This window comes from Astyanax mexicanus, chromosome 15 (genome assembly GCF_023375975.1).
Source record: "Astyanax mexicanus isolate ESR-SI-001 chromosome 15, AstMex3_surface, whole genome shotgun sequence".
Lineage (NCBI taxonomy): Eukaryota > Metazoa > Chordata > Actinopteri > Characiformes > Acestrorhamphidae > Astyanax > Astyanax mexicanus.
The window spans coordinates 6,384,855-6,409,128 of NC_064422.1; the positions used below are offsets into that span (position 1 = coordinate 6,384,855).

The 24,274-nt window shown below is 37.3% G+C and overlaps 1 protein-coding gene across 2 annotated transcripts in view; it reads right to left on the reverse strand.

Annotated features, from left to right (window-relative positions):
* Positions 1-24,274, reverse strand: part of prkg1b (protein kinase cGMP-dependent 1b) — a 286,216-nt gene that overhangs the window by 80,529 nt on the left and 181,413 nt on the right. For both annotated transcript variants that reach the window (XM_049464766.1, XM_022669352.2), the window contains 2 exons: positions 6,355-6,432; positions 1,917-2,011 (listed from right to left, as the gene is read on the reverse strand). In XM_049464766.1, the coding sequence (XP_049320723.1) occupies positions 1,917-2,011; positions 6,355-6,432 (173 nt within the window). The remainder of the gene's footprint in view (positions 1-1,916; positions 2,012-6,354; positions 6,433-24,274) is intronic.

The window sequence follows — 24,274 nt, forward strand, 5'->3', positions numbered from 1 at the left end:
TAAGCTATAATTAAGCTGTCGTCCACATGACTTCATTATCTCATTCCCACATCTGAATAAGTTATCCCCATGACTTAATTATCTTGTTCCCATGCCAGAATAAGTCGTCTCCACGATTTACTTATCTTGTACCCACTTCTTAATAAGTCATCCCCACGACTTACATATCTTGTTCCCAGGCCTTAATAATTTGTCCCCATGACTAAATTATCCCATTCCCACTCCTTAATAAGCTGTCACCACAACTTAATTTTCTTGTTCCCATGCCTGAATAGTCGTCCCCATGGCTTATTTATTTACTTTTTACGCCCTGATAAGTAGTCCCACGACTTAATTATCCCATTTCCACTCCTTAAAAAGTTGTTCCCATGACTTAATTATCTCGCGCACACTCCTTACCAAGTCGTCTCCGTGACTTTGTTTTCTTGTTTCCACTCCTTACTAAGTCGATCCCACGACCTGGTAGTCTGGTAGTTCCCATGTCTAAATAAGTCACCCCCACAACTTAATTATCTTGTTCTCATGTCTTATTAAGTCATCCCCACTACTTAACTGTCTAATTTCCACACCTGGATAAGTCATCCCCATGACTTACTCATCTTATTCCCACACCTTTATAAGTCACCCCCACGACTTAATTGGCTCATTTCCATGCCTGAAAAAGTTAACCCCAATACTTACTTATTTTGTTCCCACGCCTTAATAAGTCTTTTACATGACTTACATATCTTGTTCCCAGGCCTTAATAAGTTGTCCCCATGACTAAATTATCCTATTCCCACTCCTTAATAAGCTGTCCCCACAACTTAATTTTCTTGTTCCCATGCCTGAATACTTGTCCCCATGACTTACTTACCTGGTTCCCACTTTTTTATAGGTCGTCCCCATGGCTTAATTATTTACTTTTTACGCCCTAATAAGTAGTCCCACGACTTAATTATCTCATTTCCACTCCTTAATAAGTTGTCCGCATGACTTAATTATCTCGCGCACACTCCTTACTAAGTCGTCTCCGTGACTTTGTTTTCTTGTTTCCACTCCTTACTAAGTCGATCGCACGACCTGATAGTCTTGTTCCCAGGTCTGAATAAGTCATCCCCACAACTCAATTATCATGTTCCCATGTCTTATTAAGTAATCTCCACTACTAGACTGCTAGACTTAATTGTCTAATTTCCACACCTGGAAAAGTCATCCCCATGACTTACTTATCTTATTCCCACACTTTTATAAGTCACCCCCACGACTTAATTGGCTCATTCCCATGCCGGAATAAGTTAACCCCAATACTTACTTATCTTGTTTCCACTCCTTAATAAGTTGATCCCATGAATTATTTATTTTGTTCCCACACTTTAATAAGTCTTTTACATGACTTAATTATCTTTTTCTCATGCCTCAATAAGTTGTGGGCACACATTATTATTATTATTATTATTATTATTATTATTAATAATATTATATATATATATATATATATATATATATATATATATATATATTTCTTATTATTATTAATATTAATATTATATATATACATATATATATATATATATATATATATATATATATATATATATATTTTTTTTTTGGGTAACATGCCACCTCAGTGGCTTCATAGACATCAAAGGTCTATGAAGACCTTTGCTGCTCAAAAAAAGTTATACTGGATCATTTTCCTCAATAAATAAATAAATAAATAAATACATAAATAAGCAATTCTAATATTTTGGTTTCATTAAGTTGATTTGGTCCTGTTTATTTACTTCTGTGATTAAAATAAAAATAAATAAATAAATAAAATAAGCAAAAATGTAAATATTTCTAATTTTTAAGCTCCACTGTAACTACAATTGCACTTTTTTGTCGCATTCACATCACTTTAAGCAGGGGGTAATACATGCACTTTTACTTACCCTTGAAGGGCTTTCTCTCCAAACCAGTCTCCCTTCCCTAAAGCACGCAGGTAAACTGGAGTATCACTGGGCGAATCCTCCCGGGTAACGTTCACCTGTCATCAGGGAAATACTGATTACAGTCTTATAGCAACCTATTAAGCCTAGTTTTTCTGATGCACTGTACAGAATCAATATTTCGGATTTGTGACCAAACAAAATAACCTCCAGTCAATAGAACAAACGCAAGGTTAAAATCACAAGAAACAAACCCCATTATAATCAACAAACCTCTCAACACTTTGCCCTGTTTTACATTCAAATACACCACTGCTGCTGCTGATGTAAAGCCTGATGCTTTTCTGCAAACATGGTTAAAATATCCAGAATCTAATAAAGTGGAGAACAGAGAGTTATATGACCTTTAGTCTATTTTTTGTGGGGGACTAAGAAGAAAAGATATTACTTATATTAGAGGTTTATTGGGGAAATTGTAGACCCAGTCCTTTCAGTTGTGAATCTGCTGATATTATTTAAGAAATAGAACACGCCTTCGGCTCGTGCCTACGACCGCATCACAGCCGTGATGTTATTCGTGATAAAACACAACCTCGAGTGTTCTATTGCTTTTATACAACAGTTTCTTTTTTACTAAATGAATAAAGAAAACAAATCAAAGAACTTTAAGAAATTCAGTTTGAATATGCTTTAATATGGACTGTGCCTTCCGCCAAAAAGTAGTTCCACCACAACTGTAACAGAACTGAAACTTAACTACAAAACGGTGTATGGTTCATACAGACTAACACCACGAAAGTTAGCTTGAAACCAAAATTGGGAATAAGTGAAGATGGTAACGTTAGGATCGTGAAATGGCGCTAATACTCTCCTCTCCTGCTCTGTGGAGTCGTCTTCAGGTGAAAGCTGCACATTATTTGAGAGTTTCTGCCGGTTTTGCTCTGGGTGGTGTTGGTCAGCTAGCCGGCTGGACTGTGGTTAGATTAGCGTAGCTTGCTTTAGCTCAGCATTAACTTAGCTTAGCCTAGCCTGGCTGGTTAAGTTAGCATTCTGGCTGTAAGACGGCACGAAAGACGAGCCAGCGCTGCGGGCGTGCGTGCCACAGCTGAGTGCTAGCCTGTGCTAAGCTAATGCTGCTGCGGGTGTACTGTGTGTATACGCCGTTACTCGACAACGCGTCGGCGGAGTGATACAAGTTTAGCGTGAGAAGGCCGTGATGTTATCACGAAAATCATCACGACTAGATCACTTCTCAACCAATCAGATTGTGAGGTCGGACCTAACTGTTGTATACATTTAAATATAGTGCACAAATGTTAAATGTCAAATAGCTAAAATCCATATTTCCATAGTAGTCTTCTTCCAGTGACTCAAATCTGATTTTTTTAATGTTTTTTTGCCTTTATGTGACAGATAAAAAAAATCAGGGCTGTGTTAAATGTCAAATTTCTTGAAATTAGATTGATTACACACATTTTTATATGTGTTCATTTGGCAGTCCTATGTTACATATCCAGTTTATGAACACATAGCATGAATGTTGACCCATCAAACTGGATTTCATGCATGTTTTCCTCTATGCATTCACTTGGTGCTGTCATATTTACGCAGGGTTCCATTTAAAAGTCATAATTTCTTTAGTTAACGTCAGCTAGCTCGCTTTAGCTAGCAAAAGTTAGTATGTTAGCTAGCTCGCCGCTAAAGCTATTTTGTTAGCTAGCTCGCTGCTAAAGCTATTTTGTTAGCTAGCTCGCTGCTAAAGCTATTTTGTTAGTTAACTCACTGCTAATTTTAGCTAGCTGTCCATTAATCTTAGATAGATAGATAGATAGATAGATAGATAGATAGATAGATAGATAGATACTTTATTTATCCCGAAGGAAATTTAGGCAATTTTTGTTGTATCCCTGGTAATGTTAGCTAGCTCGCTTTAGCAAGCAAACGTTTTATATATATTAGCTAGCTTGCCGCTAAAAAGAGTATGTTAGCTAACTCACCGCTAATGTTAGCTAGCTTTCCACTAATCTTAGTTCTATCCCTGGTAATGTTAGCTAGCTTGCTTTATTTAGCAAATGTTAGTATATTAGCTAGCTCGCTGCTAAAGTTAGCATGTTAGCTAGCTCGCCGCCAAAGTTAGTATGTTAGCTAGTTAGCCGCTAAAGTTAGTATGTTAGCTAGCTCGCTGCTAAAGTTAGTATGTTAGCTAGCTTGCCACTAAAGTTAGCTAGCTCTCAGTTAATCTTAGTTCTCTCCCCGGATTAGATGTTTAGAATAAGGTACTGTGTTTTCCAACCTGCATTAAACGCACCATCTTAAAATGTAACACCTACAGCAAATTTAAGACAATTTAAGACCTTAACTACCCAGATTTTAATTTAAGACATTTTAATCAATTAAATTCCATCAATTAGAACAAAGTGGTTTTTGATGACATTTTGCAACCTTTTTTTTTTTTTTTTTAGCAAAGTTTCCATTTAAGATTTAGCTGTCCTATAGGCACTCCCAAAATTTTACAAAAAAAAAAAAAAATCTGTTCTCCTCGAGCCCAAATGCCCTGCCCCGCCCTGTCCCATAAACGGTCATTAAGACCCCTAGCCCGATTTAAACCCGACATGTTGTTTAGTACGTTTTTTTTTTTTTTGTTGTTGTTTTTTTTTTTTTACAATTTTGGGCTGTTTGAATGAGCAAAATCTGATTAGAATGATGTTTATTAACACTGCAGTACTGAAGAACATGTTTCAGCTACAGCACAGCGCTGCAAATCAAATGCGGACAAGAGGAGGAGCTCACACGTGCGCCCAGACTTGCGTGATTATAACATTGTAACTTGTGCAACTTTTATTTAAAACACGGTTTGATTTGTTACTTTGCTATACTACCACGGTATAGCTTTATATAAAATAAATATAGTATTAAAAACAGAAACCTACGTCACTGGGTAGTTTGGTGTCCAACAGGGCAAAACAAGTTCAAAACAAAGTGTACACTGTACTCTACAAATGAAGAGATTCCTTTTTTTTTTTTTTGAGATTTTGCACTTTTACGCACATATAAACTAAAAGGTTACCTTTCTAAAATAATTGTATTTGTTATAATTGTATTTCCCACGCAGCTCTACTGTCCAGCACTGATAATGTAAAAAGTACTGAGAAGTCAGCTCTGCATATATTACTACTTTAAATGCAATATAACATGTGTTCATCTGTAACCTAGCAACAGCCACAAGGCTTCTTTATTACTAATGTAAAAGTATATAGCATTAATTATGTGTATATATAATATATATTCAGGCGTGAACACGTATTTGTGCCCATACATATGTATTTTGTTTTTGCTTTTTTTGTCATACAGATTTTTCAGATTATCAGACATGGGTAACCTGAGTAAATATAAAAAAAGTACTTTTTAATTTTTTATTTATTAAAATAAAAATAAAAAAAATATTCGAACCCATCTAGCCCAATGTAAAAAAATGTTTTCACTCTAAGCCTAAGAACTTTGTTGTGTCACTCTTGGCAGCAACAACTGCAGTCAAGCTTTACTGATATCTGGCAACGAGTCTTTCACATCTCTGTGGAGAAATGAATTTTGTTCCACTCTTCTTTACAGAATTGTTTTAATTCAGCCAAATTGGAGGGTATTTCCAGCATAAACAGGCTGTTTAAGATCATCCACAGCATCTCAATCAGACTTTGACTAGGCCACTCCAAAACCTTTTAGTTTTTTTGTAAGCCATTCAGAGGTGAACTTGTTTGTGTGCTTTGGTTCATTGTCCTGCTGCAGAACCCAAGCACACCTGAGCTTGAGGTCACAAACAGATGGTCGGATATTCTCCTTTAGGATTGTCTGGTGAACAGCAGAATTACTGGTTCCACCTATTACAGCAAGTTCTCCAGACCCTGAAGCAGCAAAGCAGCCCCAGACCATCACACTACCACCACCATGTTTTACATTCAGTATGATGTTCATTTTTCTGGAATGATGTGTTACTGTTTCAGACCGATTGATTTTTGAGATCTTTTAGCTGCTTCATGTTGTCAGACAGGTTTTATTTAAGTGATTTTTTTTATTCTACTGGTCTGGCAGTAATCAGGCTTGTGATTTCCATACTTCATTCATAGAATTCTGAGAGCCCTGACATTTAAAACGAGACACTCAGAACTTTGAAAGTGCACAGGGAGTTTATTAAAAACATGACAAATTCAGCACAGCTGTTAGCTGAAATCTCGGCTGGATCTTGGAGGTTTTGCAGCCAATATCTGCAAAGCTATTCATCTACAATGCGGAAGTTTTTAAATAATTAATATTTATATTTCCTAATATATAATACAACATAATATACTTAAAATATAAAGTTCATGTAATATGTTTAACCCCATGCTTTTTGGTGTGTGTGGTGTGCTCAAAGTTCGCATGACTCTGTAACTGACAGACAGCTTACCTTTCCTTTACTGATGATGAAGAAGGTGTCTCCTCTCGCCCCCTGTCTAATAATATATTCTCCATCGTCATAGTGAGTCTGAAAAAGAGAGAGAGAGAGAGAGAGAGAGAGAGAGAGAGACAGAGAGAAAATATTATATGTAACACATAATATATCACAAAATGATCACAACTGAAACGTACAGGGGCGATAATGACCATCTCTCCACAGCAAACCGCCTCTCCAGAACCAATAGTCTCCTTAACAGCTTAACTGCTAATTACATTCTCCTAGTGTCAAACTCAACAGCTAATTAAAAGCAGCCCTAACCATCCACATGAAATTCACAAGGAGAACCTGCCAAGATGCACAACTAATATTCAGACTTTCTTACCTCTTATATAGTAACTTAAAATATCACATATCCACTTTTTTAACCTTATACTGTAAATAGGAAACACCATTAAAATGATACAGCTACCAAAGGAATGAAAAGTATTTATCTTCATTACTCTGTAGGTAGAAGTACACATACCAGGGTTTTAAAATACTTCTGTAGAAGTTAAAATATCAGCTCAAGCCCTGCTGTTTGGATGCAGAAAGCTGTGTAACTCCACCCATCCCCATAGGTTTCAATGGCAAAACAGACAACTTTCAATCACGTTTTTTTCCAGTATACTGTAATTCTACCTCCATTATTTAAATGCAGCAGCTAGTGTAACCTCTGCTTATATTGTTAAATTTTTATATCCCCACAGAATTTGTTTTTAAAAACGTAATTCAGCTCTATTCAAAAAAGGTGTGTTTATTGTAAAAGGGCTGGGTTACACCGAGCCGGGGTGGGACCCATGACTGTATGGGTGGGACCATAGACTGTGTGAGCTCTGTGGAGGCAGCCCTCAGGGGCGGGGTTATTTAAATGAGTAGGCTGTCTCTCCACAGTCTTTCTCCCTCCTCTGGTCTCTACTGCGCGGTCTCGGGTTTAAGGATCTCCAATATGGCGGAAGATTTTGGCTTCATTTTCATTAAATAAATGGGATAAACGACACGGCGTCCAGCTTTTTTACAGTCTCTGGTTTAAACCAATAGGGTGTCGGAATGGTATATGTTAAAACTTCTCTACATCCAATCACAATCAGATTTACTCTATCTGGATGAGGAGATTTAGGCAGAAAGGTACTTTTTCACATTTTGTCAGCTTATAACCACAAACTTAAATTACGTATTTTATTGAGATTTAAAGTAATAGATCAAAACAATGTAGCACATAATTGTGAAATGGAACAAAAATTATACGTTTTTGTTTTATCAAATTAAAAGCTGAAAAAATGTGACGTGCGAAATTATTCTATCCTAACCCTAAATAAATACTCCGTTCACTGCAATTACAGCTGCAAATCTTTAGGGTTTGTATCTACAAGCTTTGTGCATCTAGAGGCAGGTTGGATGGAGATGTTGGATTAATATATATATATATAGTGCTGTGACCAGAGGAGGATGGGTCTCCCCATTATACAGCTCTGAAAAAAAAAACAAGAGACCACTTAAAAATGATGAGTTTCTATGTTTTTACCAAATTGAAAACCTCTGAAATATGATCAAGAGGAAGATGGATGATCACAAGCCATCAAACCACCAAACTGAACTGCTTGAATTTTTGCACCAGGAGTAAAAGCATAAAGTTATCCAAAAGCAGTGTGTAAGACTGGTGGAGAAAAGAACATGATGCCAAGATGCATGAAAACTGTGATTAAAAACATGGTTATTCCCCCAAATATTGATTTCTGAAATTAATTTGGGAGAAATGTTGTCTGTAGTTTATAGAATAAAACAACAATGTCCATTTTACTCAAACATAAACCTATAAATAGCAAAATCAGAGAAACTGATTGAGAAACTGAAGTGGTCTCTTAATTTTTTCCAAAGCTGTATATTAATTAGTTTTAATTATACATGTGATATAAGACTATATTTTTCCTTGCCTCAGTTTCTCGCTGGGGTTCTGTGTTGAGTGTATAATGTTTTGTCTCATTCTCCGTCCTGCTATTACATTTCTGTAAAGCTGCTTAGCAAAAACATCCGTTGTAAGAGGCGTTAAATACTGAACATAAATTTCAATTTATTTGAAATTTGACTGTTTGCATATATTGTTTTCAAGCTTACATTTATTATGTGTATATATATAAATATTTAATATATATTTTACACATTTTTATATTTGTTTTATTTTTTTATTATATTACTAAAGAGAGCACACTGAATCTCGTTGTGCTTAAAAATCGATTCGTATTTGTATTCATGAAGCGTGAGGGTCTGAGAGCATACAGCTCAGTGGTACTCCAGTACTAAGGGTCCTGATGCCTGACTCATGCTTTCTTATGCTCACCTGCTGCATCCTGTCAGTCAAAAGTCCTTAATCCAGCTTTATTCAGGGTCTGACCTGTAGGATCTGTGGCCCAATCCCGTTAAAAGCAATATATTACTGTGCAGCCCTACCACAAACCATCGACGTATTGATAAACCAATAATAATCGCAGCCTGAATCCTCTGCTGTTTGTTGAGTCAATAAAAGCAATAACGCTTAAATCTCAGGATCAGTAAAGATCGGCACACTTCTGATTAAAATTACGATGAGCCTATAAATCTCCCTTCAAAACACTTCAAGAAACAGGGAGTGCGTTTTCATGCACACGGTAATCTGATTACAGCTGGAAGAAAAAAAAAACATTTAGGAAATAATCTGTTCATAATGTGACAATAAGAAAAAAAAATCAGAGTCTAACATATAGGTTTATATATCAGTCAATTATTAGATTTATTTTCTTTTGTAAAAATGTGACCTACACCTCGATAACTGTGTAAGGTCTTTCCAATAAAAACAGAACTTGACCTTTACGCTGTGTCCTTATTAATATAATCCCTTTATTGACATATTGCACAAATCATGTGTCAAGCTATAGGAGTAATAAATAAGCCTCTGGTGTTTATTCCCAACCCTAAACAAGGACACGGATTTTATTTATTTTATAAGGACAGACTAAAGCAGCATCACTGGATATCAGGGGGGTAATATAGCCAAAAATTTAATGTAAAACAAATGCATGAAAAAGAAAACCTGGCAGAAAATAAACGTATGGAGGATTTTTTTTAGGGCTGTCGATTGGTAAAATAAACAAATAAACAAATAAGAATAAATAAATAATAGTACAATTTACTGTGATTAAGCACAATTAATCTATTTTGTCCAGCGTAACTGTTAGGAGCGACCCAGGCAATTCCCCTCCCCAGCTGAGGAGGTCGCACTCTCTCCAGTTTTTTTTTGTTTTTTTTAAGTGCACACCTGTGGTTAGATGGTGCTCTCTCCCCAAATCACTTCTAAGGTGGTGTTATTCAACACAAGCGTGTGTTAGCTGATGTATCAGAGCCGAGTCACTGTGCTTTTCTCTGAGTGTGCTGCCTACTTGGTAATGCTACATTGGGGCATTACTAGTGATAGGAGAATTGCCGCTGATTGGTGGGATAATCGGCATAGCTAAATTCGTGGTGAAAACTGGATAAAAATAAGGAAAAAAAAAACATTTGTATTCTCAAAACATGAAAATTCTTAAAATAAAACTTAACATAAATAAATATAACTTTATTCTTGAAATGCAATACAATGGCTTTATTCTCAAATATTATGACTTATGACTAATCTTGAAATGCCTGTCACGCAGCCTTGTTCTCCTTCCACACTACCGGACTCCATTTCTCAGAATTCCGCTGGTTATGACATCAATAATAACCTTTCACCTTCACCCAATCGCGTTACGCTCCGACGCTCTGATTCACCTGTATTCTGAATTACTTCCGGTTCATTCTTGTCTAGCTCCTGTATTTAAGGCATCCGTTTGTAAACAAACACCGCGAGGTATTGTCGACTCATGTTGCGTACTAAGCGTTTTCCTATGTTCTGTTTTTGCTTTCTTGTTACGACCCTGTTTTCGGATTATCGGTTTATGTCTTTTGTTTTGCCCTTATTGGATTTGTTGTACGATTGGACTGTTTCTCGGTTTCGAACTCGGACTGTATTTTTGACTACGTCTTCTGGTATCGGTGAGACCGCTGTTTGCCTGACTTTCCTGTTAGCAGTATCTGTTAGCTTGCCTGCTAATAAACCTGTTTGTACTTTTAACTCGGCTCGCGTCACTCCTCTCTACCTGGCGTCACAATGCCATAGCGTGTGTCTTCATTCTTCAAATATTGCTACTTAATTATGTGGCACTAAAACACCACTGAATAAATGAGCCTTTACTTATTTATTTATTATTCCCGGGAGAAAAAAAAAATAAAAAATTGAGAATGGGTATATGCTATATATACAGGTCAAAATGCCATGCAAAATGATGACTGAGCTGAAAACTAGTCCTCTATATTGCGTTTCTTAAAATCCAATAATAGAATTCTGATTGTAACTTTATGTACAGAATTAGGGGGGAAATCACACTTACACACTTCATTTACGGCTTGTGTTCCATAATTGTTTATTTCACTTCATGAAATCCACTGAAATAGTAATGGTGCCTATACAGAAGGAGCTAACTGGCAGCTAATTAATAAAAAAAAGTCTCAATTACCTCCACTATAAAATAGAGCAGATGGTCAAGGCCTGTGCCATGTTCCTGTTCCACGAAATAAAGACTTTCTTGTGAATGAAATATGAATAAAATGTTCTATGTTGGTCTCTATATAAGCTAATGAGATGGAAAGGTATGACACATCGGCTTTATTTCTGAACTCTAAACTGGTGCTGTGACTGAAATGGTTCCCAACTCCCTCATTAACAGTGAGCTTTATAGGAAGACATTTTTTTGTAATAAGTAGCAGAAAGAACAGAAGTGAATTTGGACACTTCCTCATCATTGACATGCATCAACACAGGTTTCATGAACACATGTGAATGGCTAAACAGTGGACCATATTTTAGTCATCAACTGAATACCATGCATATTGATTTAGAGTGTGTCATCGTGTCTTTGCTATCGTATCGACAGGAAAAGTATAATTTGAGCAGCTCGAAACATGCAAAAGGTATGGGTTAATTCTCTTAATAAATGATGGGTGTGTTTGGGTGTAACATGAAGATACATGGAGGTGTCCAATGCTTCTCAGCAGAGGAAACTGACCTGTATGTTCACACTGTAAAGGTGCATGTGCACGTTGTTTTATTTAAGTGTTTTATTTATTTATTATTTTATTTAGCATTTTTTGTTTATTGTTGATGTAAAAGTTAGGTTTTAACATCTGACTGTAGACATCTGTCTAGGTTGTAATCAGTCAGTGGCGCACCCATGGCCAAGATAGCAATACGCCAGAAATTTACCTGATGAACACACCTAATTTCGAGACCACCACGCCCATCAGTGTAGATGTATCCAGAAGCTCTGTTACTATTTAAACGATGCAGGCACAAGGCATGAAAATAGACTGTTGGTGGGGTGTAAGATAGCAATGACCATCGTGACACAACTTGCGCAGGGTGCAAGATAGATCCCTGAGTTTTGAATTAAAGTCAGAACTGAACTACATGGGGAAATATGTGAAATTCACAGCATCCAGTGACTCACAATGTTGCCAGATTGGGAGGTTTCCTGCCATATTGGGCTGGTTTTGTTTGAAATTGGCTGGTGCACAAAAGTGCCAAATGCTAAGACTTTGCTGAGCCCAAAGCTGTTGGGGGAGAAAATTGTCTCATCAATGCTGTACATAGCTAGCCTTGCAGAGATAAAGCTAGTCCTACTAATGGACATTGAAATGAATTGTGATGCTGTTAGTTATTAGGTATAAGTAGTTGTTTAGTAGCAGCAAAAATAAGCTGTTTGGCACTGGCAGAGGAACCCACATACCCAGCTCAATGCATGATTCTTACAAATTTAAAAGAGCCAAAAAACATCGTTACAACAAAGAATTACCAAATCTATCCAACACAAATGTCCTTACTTCTTGTGCTATGTTATATTTATATATTTAGGCAGGTATCATATCGAAACTCATAATTTTGGGCTCTGGGTGGTCTAACAGGCTAAGCACTGCCACTATGATCAAGAGATCGCTGGTTCGAATCCCGTTTATGTAGCTTGCCATCAGCTGCCAGAGCCCTGAGAGAGAGCATAATTGGCCTTGCTCTCTCTGGGTGGGTACAGTAGATGGCGCTCTTTCCCCTCATCCCTCCAAAGGGTGATGTCGATCAGCTCAAGGCTGCGTCTGTGAGCTGATGTATCGGATCCGAGCGCATTTTGATACTATTCAGCAACGATACATCAGCAGCAGTTTAAAAAGAGGCGGAGTCTGACTTCACATGTTTGGAGGAGGCATGTGTTAGTCTTCACCCTCCTGTGTTGGGGCATCACTAGTGATAGAGGGACTCTTAATGGTTGAGTCATAATTTTGGTATTGCGACAACACTACGTTTTACCTGGACACCAGGTAAAAGCAACAATCTGCTAATCTTGGTGGCTCACCATTGTCGGTTGCTTAGTAACGACAGTCCTAATGCATTCTGGTCTACATTTATCTTGTGTTGTATGCTGTAATATTTCCTAGAAATTATGCTGCACTCTAGGAGTTTATAGTACCTCAAAATCATGCTCTAATTCCACCTTATGATTGGGACACTCAGATAAAAATTGCTGACTTATTCAATAGAGCACTAAAACTTAAATAGGGAGCCATTTCAGCTACAGTCCGGGATCTGGGTTCTTCTACATTCTGAAAAAAGCTGGTTTATTATAATCTGTTGATACATCTGAATCTTTTCATATAGAGTCACTCCGCACACTACGGTAATTTCTTGTTTTTTACAGTATCGTTGCAAACTAACCTACAGCTCTGGAAAAAAAAGAAGAGGCCATTATAAAAAAAACTCTGGCTTATAATCAAGAGGAAGATGGATGATCACAAGCAATCAAAACAAGCTGAATTGCTTGAATTTCTGCACCAGAAATGACAAAGTTATTAAAAAAGCAGTGTGTAAGACTGGTGGAGGAGAATTAAAAACTGTGATTAAAAAACAGGATATTGATTTCTGAACCAAATATTGATTTCTGAACTCCTAAATCTTTGAGTATGAACTTGTTTTCTTTGCATTATTTGAGGTCTGAAAGCTCTGCAACTTTTTTTGCTATTTCAGCCATTTCTCATTTTCTGTAAATAAATGCTCTAAATCAGGGGTGTTAAACTCATTTTGGCCGAGGGCCACATTGGCATATTGGCTGCCCTATAAGGGCCAGATGTAACTTAAAAAAGTAATAAAAGGTAACCAAATGTAATATAAAATGAATGTATCTACTCCTTAATGTTAAATAACTCTCAATATATTATTTAGTTAATCAAACATTACAGTTGCATGGAAAAAAAATGTTTGCTTGTTGTTCTATTAACGTAAATCCTTTTAATTTGTCATGTTATGAAATCCAAAAACTCCTTCAATCAAGAACCAAACTAGTCAAGTGAATAGAAATGACATCAAATACAAGTTATATTAACTTTGATCAAAACGTTTGATATTGAAAAGAGGCTTAGTAAATATAAAATCAAAAATTGTGAGCTGCTAAGGACATGTGACAGATTTAGCATTTAGCAAAAAAAAAAAACTGACTGCAACCGCCTTGCATCAAACTAGATGGTTAATTACAAAATCTGGACATTATGGGATAAACATTTGTATGTCTCAATTCCATCTGCGAAGTTACGCCTTCCCTCCGGCAGGGTTTCCACATCAATGACTACACTTCCATGTAGTGGCAGTAAGCCGTAACCTCGCGGCTAACACAATCGCCAAGCATTGTGGGAAATGTAGTTTTTGGTCAAAGCACGCTTCTGACCTATTTATTATAGATACTAAGATCTTACAAGCTCTCGCGGGCCACATAAAAGATGTGTTTGACACATGTGCTTTAAATGATAATATTTTTATTTGGAATTTGGGAGAAATGTTGTCTGTAGTTTATATAATAAAACAACAGTGTTAATTTTATTCAAAGATATTTCTACAAATAGAACTGAAGTGGTCTTTTTTTTTTTTTTTTTTTTTTCCAGAGCTGTGTATGTCCACTTTAGAGCTCGATGAAATGAGTATAGACACCGCTCATCACCCATGCAACAGAAAATGACACGTTTAAATACGTCAGCTTCGTCTGTGGTTGAATAACAAAGGACTCCCCCAGGATCAGTGTTGTGGGGGTTATTCTAAAGGGATTACGCTATTAAAGACTCTTCTCACACTTTAATGGGATTACTGCTGATTAGGTCTCGGAAATGTAATCTTACTACTCATTACTTCACTCATTGGTTACTCTTGAAAACCCATTCAAAATACAAAAGAAACCCATGAGCCCAGTCTGTGCTGTGCTTAATTAAGAAAGAAATAGCCGTGGTCATTTGAGGCATGTTATTATCCCTGCCTTTATTCTGACACAGTGCAGGATACAACATACAGGGGTTGGACAATGAAACTGAAACACCTGGTTTTAGACCACAATAATTTATTGTGGTGACGGACAGTTCTGGTGGAAACAGGAGAGTTGAGGTGCACATTGAATTCTGCGTGATTTGATCAGCCGTGGTTTTATGTTTTTTGGATACAATCCAGGACGTGGTTCATCCTTCTTGGTGGTATGCTGACATTACCCTGGATACCGTGGCTCTTGATACATCACAAAGACTTACTGTCTTGGTCACAGATGCGTCAGCAAGACGTGCACCAACAATTTGTCCTCTTTTGAACTCTGGTATGTCACCCATAATGTTGTGTGCATTGCAATATTTAGAGCAGAACTGTGCTCTTACCCTGCTAATTGAACCTTCACACTCTGCTCTTACTGGTGCAATGTGCAATTAATGAAGATTGGTCAAGAGGCTGGTCCAATTTAGCCATGATGAAACCTCCCACACAAAAATGACAGGTGTTTCAGTTTCATTGTCCAACCCCTGTACCTGATTCTGTTACACATTGTCTTAGACAAGACGGTATTGTATAAAGTCAGAAATAAATACACGATTATGTTATTGCCTTCTACTCCTTATTAGTAAGATGCCTATTGAATCCTTTCTTTTAAATTGAAGTGGGAATGGTAAGTAGAATGGTAGGGAATAGTAAGTGATATGCTGATTGGTTTATTGTACATTAAGCCCAAAACACACCCATGACTAATTGGGATAATATGTACATGCATATTGGATGTTTTGAGCTTTGCAAGGCTTACTTTTCCTGTTTTTACAATAGCGAAGACACACTGACACGTCCTAAATCAAGATGCATGGTGCACGGTTGACGGCACACCTAAAGATCGTTAAAATAGGGCCGAGCTGTTCGAGCTGTTCTAAAAATAATTGTGATAAACAATATTAGTGTCATTTTTAGACCATTTTTTTTACTGAAAAAATGGATCATATGAGGGAAATGTTCAGTATATCCTCAACAAAAACAAAGGGCCCTATCTTAAACATTGCGCAAGGCGCGTGGCAATGCTCTTTGCTATCTTACACCCTGTCAACAGTCTATTTTCTCACCTTGAACCCACCGCTAAAATAGCAATAGTTTAGGAATAAATCTACATTGATGGGTGTGGTGGTCTGGAAGTAAGTTGTGTTCAGGTCAATTTTTGGCTTGTTTCTGTTTTAATGGTGGGAAATACAGGTGCGCCACTGACTGATTAAAACCAAAGACAACAGTCAGTCATTAGAGACCATTCCTATAGGTGCACCCACTGTTAACATACGAACGTGCCAAAAACAGAGCACACCTGCCTCTTAAAAGAGATGTCAAATGACACACCAATTGGTTTATTTCATGTTAGTACTTGCCTTTTGCGCATTTCGAGCTGCACAAGGTGTATTTTTTAAATATTTTTTGCGCCCTCACAATACCAAACACACACGTGCCTTAAAACGAGCTGCACAATCTGCAACTGAAGAACGCTAAAATGTGCATTAAAGAACGCTAAAATAGGGCCCATTCTGTTTAAATTATACAGAAGAAGAATAGCTCATATAAACATTAATATTTTGAGAATTGGACATTAACATTGAACATTTTCAGACTAATCATATCAAAAAGGTTAGAAGAAAATGATCCAATTAGATTTTTGGCCAAAGCACAACTTTAAAACAGGATTAAAGATGGGCACCATTACTGCCCCGATTTAATTTGGGTAGATAAATAAATGCTCCCCAGTAGGAAATATAACTCACTGTTCATTTCTAATCCCCTCTCATGAGGCAGTAATTGGAAGTCTCCGTCTCTCTGTAATTCCCTTTCTAAAGCACAGGTACTTGTGTCAGCTGGTCGCTTCATCTTCCATCTCCTCCATTATTCACTGAGGTTGAGGCACATCTGCTGAGGTCAGCAAAGGGCACGCTCCAAGCAGCTCTACTGCTGGAGGAGGAGCAGCTCCACCATCTGAACTGGCATCTCTCTTATCCCTATTATCTATATTATCCTTTAACAGTGCTTCCCCCAACACTCTACACACTGAAAATCCACTTTTACTGTTTATTCTCTTGGAAATTTCCCTGTAGATCTGTTCTCTGAAAAAAAATGTGTTGTGGAAACACTGTAGGCTGGAAATGTGTTGTGATTTCACACTAATATTCTAGTGTATAAGTGGAATATGTGAATTACCTGTAATTTAACAGCTTGAAAAAAGTACCATTTCTGATGGTTTTAAGTTTTGAGGTTTGCTGGATGTTTTGATGATGTTTTCAGGATGTTTGCTTGAGACTGGTTGGACATTTTGGTGAGGTTTGCTGGATATTTTGAAAACGTTTGGCTGAATGTTTTGGTGAGGTTTGCTAGATGTTTTAGTGGGGTTTACTCTACATTTTTAGAAGAGATTAGCTGAATGTTTTGGTGAGGTTTGCTGGATGTTTTAGTGGGGTTTACTCTACATTTTTAGAAGAGATTAGCCGGATGTTTTGGTGAGGTTTGTTGGATGTTTCAGTGGGGTTTATTTTACATTTTTAGAAGAGATTAGCTGAATGTTTTGGTGAGGTTTGCTGGATGTTTTAGTGGGGTTTACTCTACATTTTTAGAAGAGATTAGCCGGATGTTTTGGTGAGGTTTGTTGGATGTTTCAGTGGGGTTTACTCTACATTTTTAGAAGAGATTAGCCGGATGTTTTGGTGAGGTTTGTTGGATGTTTCAGTGGGGTTTACTCTACATTTTTAGAAGAGATTAGCCGGATGTTTTGGTGAGGTTTGTTGGATGTTTTAGTGGGGTTTACTCTACATTTTTAGAAGAGATTAGCCGGATGTTTTGGTGAGGTTTGTTGGATGTTTCAGTGGGGTTTATTCTACATTTTTAGAAGAGATTAGCTGAATGTTTTGGTGAGGTTTACTGGATGTTTTAGTGGGGTTTACTCTACATTTTTAGAAGAGATTAGCTGGATGTTTTGGTGAGGTTTGTTGGATGTTTTAGTGGGGTTTACTCTACATTTTTAGAAGAGATTAGCTGAATGTTTTGGTGAGGTTTGTTGGATGTTTTAGTGGGGTTTACTCTACATTTTTAGAAGAGATTAGCCGAATGTTTTGGTGAGGTTTGCTGGATGTTTTAGTGCGGTTTACTCTACATTTTTAGAAGAGATTAGCTGAATGTTTTGGTGAGGTTTGCTGGATGTTTTAGTGGAGTTTACTCTACATTTTTAGAAGAGATTAGCTGGATGTTTTGGTGAGGTTTGCTGGATGTTTTAGTGAAATTAACTGGATGTTTTGGTCAAGTCACCTGGATGATTTAGTGAAATTAGCTGGATGTTTTGGTGAGGTTAGCTTGATGTTTTGGTGAAATTGTTTGATGTTTGGTGACACTAGCTTTATGTGTTGGGGTTGATGTTTTTAGTGAGGTTGGCTGGATATTTTTGGGTAGTTTTAAATAATCACTATCATGATAGAAACAAAGCTAAGACAATATGACAAAGCTTCACAATATGAGTCTTTATGTTTTTTTTTTTAATTAAACTACTTAATGATCTCATATTTTATATTATAAAACTGCTCCTGATGCAGCATTGCCAAGTAGCATCACAGCATACTCAGAGGAAAGCACAGCGACTTGGTTCTGATATACCAGCTTACAGATGTCTTGTGCTGCGGACATCACCCTAGGAGTGATGTGGGGAGAGAGGACCATCTACCCACCCAGAGAGAGCAAGACCAATTGTGCTTTCTTTGGGCTTGCCGATGGCAAGCTACATGAACAGGATTCGAACGGGCAATCTCCAAATCATAGTGGCAGCGCCTTAGTCTTTTATCTTTACTGAGTATGTCAGAAGCTTGTATGTGTCTTAACCTTAGTCAGTTATTTTGTAGTATAGTTATAAATGAACAGTAAAATAACGTAAATGTATGTTTTTCTTTACATAGAGAGTGTATATGTTTTTGTTTTGTGTTTCAAACAATACTGTTAAATTACACTTAACTACAAGTACATCTGTGTTGATAGATAAAAAAAAAAACTGTAAATAAATAAATTCAAAATAAAGTTAATTTTTGGCAGCAGAACCATTTTTAATGGTTGACTTTTGACTTTTGATAATAGCAGTTTTTATTCAGTGCAGAATTAAATGGCCTTTTTTCTCCTTACTTTCCATTAGAGAAAAAGATACCATGAAGCTGAAACTGTTGTTCCTGACATTTGTCTGGGAGCGAACGGAACACTGGGATGGAGCTTTTTAAAGCGGCCAGACATGAAGTTTATTTTTTCCAGTGTCTCTGAGGATTTCAGTCTGACCTTAAGAGCGATAATCAGCTAGACATTCCTTGACGACACACTCAAACAAATGCTGTCCAGAGAAGCAGGAGCTTCATTTTGATTTTGCAAATTAATATAAATGAATACTAGTTATTAAGTTATTCAGACTATGAAGGAACACATAAGGAATCATGTAGTAACTTAAAAGTGTTAAATAAACCAAAATACTCTGTGAAGAAGCATTAGATACTCTTATCTGGGGTTCTGTTAACTTGCGGTTTCTGAGGCTGTTAACTCTGATAAACTTATCCTGGGCAACAGAGAAAACTCTTGCTCTTCTTTTCTGGGGCGGTCTCAATCTCAGAGCATACACAGAAAATGCACAATCACCCTTGACCTTTATACGCACCCTAGGATTGGCCAACAAAATCTGTGATTATGATCTCAGAGAGCACTGTGAGACTGTAGAGGTGAGCAAATCTGCAATATAAGAAGGTGGCTAAACATTTAATGCTTTAAAAACAACTAAAATCACTTTAAAGCACTTTTATTTTTACTTGTATTCTATATTGGACTGGTAGCTAAAGAAGTGAGAAGAGACCTTGTGTTATATGTTCTCTGTTCTTGGTTTCTGTCAATAATCTGCATGCAGAACCCTGGATTAGATGCAAGCGATGCAATAGACTGGTTAATCCCAATGTATAAAGAATAACAACAGTCTTCTAGTATTCTTAAAGAGAAAAGAGCATGAATAACTTTCTCAAGGTCAGAAAAACTGGAAAACGGCTTTAGTTTCAATGTTTCTGCAATGTTTTGAGCTGGAAGAAACATTGTTCCTGGAAGTCAGACATATAAAAACACATTCTACTCAAATTCAGAGGATGTAGATCCATTGGAAGATGTTTACTATAGTCTCTTTAGTTTTATAAGAGCATTGTACTTTTAATTAGATTCAAACAACCAACATATTAGCTCATTTACAAACATGGATAATGGGCTCTGTTAACTACAGTATATAAAGACATTGGGAAATACTGAAGTTAGCAAACATTTGATCAGTGGTAGAAAAATGGATCATATGAGGGAAATATTCAGTATATCCTAAACAGAAACAAAGGGCCCAATCATACACCCTGCGAAAGCCACGTCGCAATGCTCTTTGCTATCTTACACCCCATCAACAGTCTATTTTCTCGGGCGCCGAGTGGTCCAGCGGTCTAAAGCGCTGCCACTATGAGCGGGAGGTCGCAGGTTCGAACCCCCTCTCATGCAGCTTTGCCATCAAGCTGCCGGCGTCAGAGGGAGCAAAATTGGCCCTGCTCCCTCTGGGTGGATAGATGGCGCTCTCTCCCCACATCACTCCTATGGTGATGTCTGCAGCACAGGGCGTCTGTGAGCTGATGTACCGGAGCCGAGCCGCTGCGCTTTCCTCCAAGTGCGCTGGCTGCTCGGTAATGCTGCATCAGCAGCAGCTCGAAAAGGAGCGGTGTCTGACTTCACATGTATCAGAGGAGGCATGTGTTAGTCTTCACCCTCCTGGTGTGTTGGGGCATCACTAGTGATGGGGGGAGTCCTAATGAGTGGGTTGGGTAATTGGCCGTGTAAATTGGGGAGAAAATAGGAAAAATTAGAAATAAAATTATATAACAGTCTATTTTCTCACCTTGTACCTGCTGTAAAAATAGCATCATAGTTTAGGAATAAATCTACACTGATGGTCGTGGTGGTCTGGAAGTGACGTGTGTTCAGGTAAATTTCTGTCTTGTTTCTGTTTTAATGGCAGAAAATATAGGTGTGCCACTGACTGATTAAAACCATGACAACAGTCAGTCATCAGAGACCATTCCTATAGTTGTGCCCACTGTTAAGATACGAACGTGCCAAAGTCAGAGTACACCTGCCTCTTAAAGAGAATGTCAAATGATACGCCAACTGGTTTATTTCACGTTACTCCCAAAACACATGCCCTAAATCTATCTGTGTGATCTGCAATGTGTAAAGAATAACAGCAGCCTCTTCCTGAAGAGAAGAAAGCATAAACAACTTTCTCAAAATCAGAAAAAAACTGGGAAAAGGCTTTAGTTTTGCAATGTTTCTGAGCTGGAAGAAACATTGTTCCTGGAAGTCAAAAACAGACAAAACAAAAACACATTCTACTCAAATTCAGAGGAAGTAGATTCATTGGAAAATGTTTAACTCCAGTTGTGTCAGCAAGCTTCCAAGATGAGGCAAGTCCTGATTATTTCCCTCCCTCTCTGTTCTCAAATACCTCTCCCTGCCTCACTCGGCACAATCGCGCCTCACACATCAGACGGAAAACCCTGACCTTTGGTCCTGCTCCGCTCTGAGTGGGCCAGGAACAGTGTGGGAATGCCCGCCCACCAGTGCACTCAAGCCCATATGTTTGAGATGAAGACTAAACTTTGCTTTGCAGAGAAATGCTCTTTGCCATTCTTTCACAGTCTGATTTATTTGACACAGAGTGGCTGGTGTGCGAGGACATGAGGGCGTGTGTTTATCCTAGCCGACCCCAACGCCCCGTATCTCCACATCCACACTACAAGCCCTGGGTGAAGCTGCTCTGACTCACGACTTTATTTCTAGAAAGTATTTCCGCTAAAGTCAGGCAGTATTTACCATAATCCTGGAAATACAGGCTCAGACATGAAGGTCAAAAGTCTCTGAATATTTTTTTTTACTCTGGTATGTTGGTATTTTGTGTGCTGAGACACTGAAGATAGCACTGTTTTCACAGAAGTCATTAAGAGTCCAGAATGAGAAAGAAAAAAAAATCAATAGCAAATCAAAAGTAACATAAAACTCAATGAAAAGGTTGAAAAGGTGATTTCACAACAGCTTTGTTTGTTCCGGACTTTCAGATTTTTTTTCACACCAAAGAAGCAGGTGTGAAAGGGGCTGTGAACCACGGTCTTGGCAGCAACAACTGCAATCAAGCTTTACCGATAACTGGCAACGAGTCTTTCACATCTCTGTGGAGGAATGAATTTTGTTCCACTCTTCTTTACAGAATTGTTTTAATTCAGACACATTGGAAGATTTTCCAGCATAAACATCCTGTTTAAGATCATCCAAAACATCTCAATCAGACTTTCACTAGGCCACTCTTTTTAAGACATTGACTAGTGAACTTGTATGTGTGCTTTGGATCATTGTGCTGTTGCAGAACCCAAGTACACCTGAGCTTGAGGTCACAAACAGATGGCTGAACAAAATTCTCCTTCAGGATTGTCTGGTAAACAGCAGAATTCCTGCTTCCATGTATTACAGCAAGTTGTTCAGACCCTAAAGCAGCAAAGCAGCCCCAGACCATCACACTACCACCACCATGTTTTACGTTGAGTATGATGATATGTATTTTTCTACAATTATGTATTTGTTTTATGCCACATGTAATGGGAAACAAACCTTTCAAAAAGTTTCACTTTTGTCAAGTCAGTCCAAAGAATATTGAGAGTCAAAAGAAAGTCTTGAGAATCATCAAGGTGTCCTTGGTCAGCAGTGTTTTTTATCTTGTAACTCTCCCATAGAGACCATTTTTGACCAGTCTCTATTTTATTATTGAATCATTAACACTGACCTTAACTGAAGTAAGTGAGACTTGCAGATCTTTAAATGTTGTTCTGGGTTGTTTTGTGACCTCCTGGATGAGTTGTCCATGCCTTTTTGGAGTCATTTCGGTCTACCGGTCACTCCTGGGAAGGTTCACCAGTGTTTTCCACCAGCATAATTTCTCTATTAGTAAATAATAGCTCTCACCTTCATCCGCTGGAGTCCCAAAGCTTTAGAAATGACTTTGCATCCTTTTACAGGCTGATAGATGATCAATGACTTTGTTTTCTCATTTTTTTAAAAATAGTTTCTAATGTGTGATTGTATACAATGGCATAAACACATATAACACTTGTTCTCCTGCTCAAACAAGGGCCATGTGGACTAATAAAGACATTAATTTTTAAAAAATATATTAATGTTGAGTTTCATTGAGCCTTCTTGCAAAGTTTAACTTCTCAGTATAATATCCCGAAGCATACATTTTTCCATCATCTTAAGTTAAGATCTCATACAATTTCCTGTGGCACACAACTGAGATATCATCAAATTAGAGAATGAATTTCGTAAACCCCCCAGGAAGACTATGTCTTTTATATATTCATACTTACTTCCACATTAAAACAAAAAACAAAACAAAGCTAGGATTATGAAAGATTGAGTTGAGATTGATCTTTCTGACCAATTTAGATTGGAAAGAAAAATGTTGCTGGTCCTTCTAATAAACATCTCCACCATGATACATTTCAAAATGTACCATTAAAAAAAAAAAACTCTGCAGGGACTAGCCTTAGGACTAAATTAAGACTAGCCTAACATCCCTACCATACGTTCTGTAATAAGCAAGCAACTATAAACTCAAGGTTTGTGATATAATACGAGTTTTTTTTTTACTGATACAATGCACCAGAAAATCATTGCCAACATCTCACAGTATAGCACAGACCTTGGGTATATTATTGTGATTAGATCCACCTTATTCCGCCACACATCCATCTTTTGACTTCTGGTAGAGTTTCCAGTGAGTTTATTTTAAATAGTTATGGTTGTATTGTAGCGACTGCTTTGGACACTAATCATTAAGTAGCAATAGACTACTTATTCTTATTTATAGCTTTGTATTAGGGGTGTCACGTAGGGGTGGGCGATATGGCTCTAAAATAATATCACAATATTTCAGGGTATTTTTGCGATAACGATATACTTGGCGATATAGGAAAACAGTTAAATAATTAATTAATTTCAGGAATATAGTATAATAGTATAATCATAATGTGGCAAAATAAATAATATAGCATAAAATAATATAATGCAGCAAATAATATTGTGGAATATTTAGTGCATGCATATAAACTGCAAACTAAAACAATTATACAATAAATACACTTAAAGCTTCACAGTAAATAATAATAGACTACTTTTAAGACAGAACAGCTCTATTATCACGATATGGATTTTTAATATCATGATATTTCTGTGTCACGATATATTGTATACGATATAATATTGCCCACCCCTAGTGTCACGATTCTCTAAATCCTTGATTTGATTTTATTTCCGATTTTAGGGTCACGATTTGATTCGATTCTCAATTTCAAAAGGTGGGCTTGATATAAGTGATGCAAAGTGATACAAGTGATCTGTAAT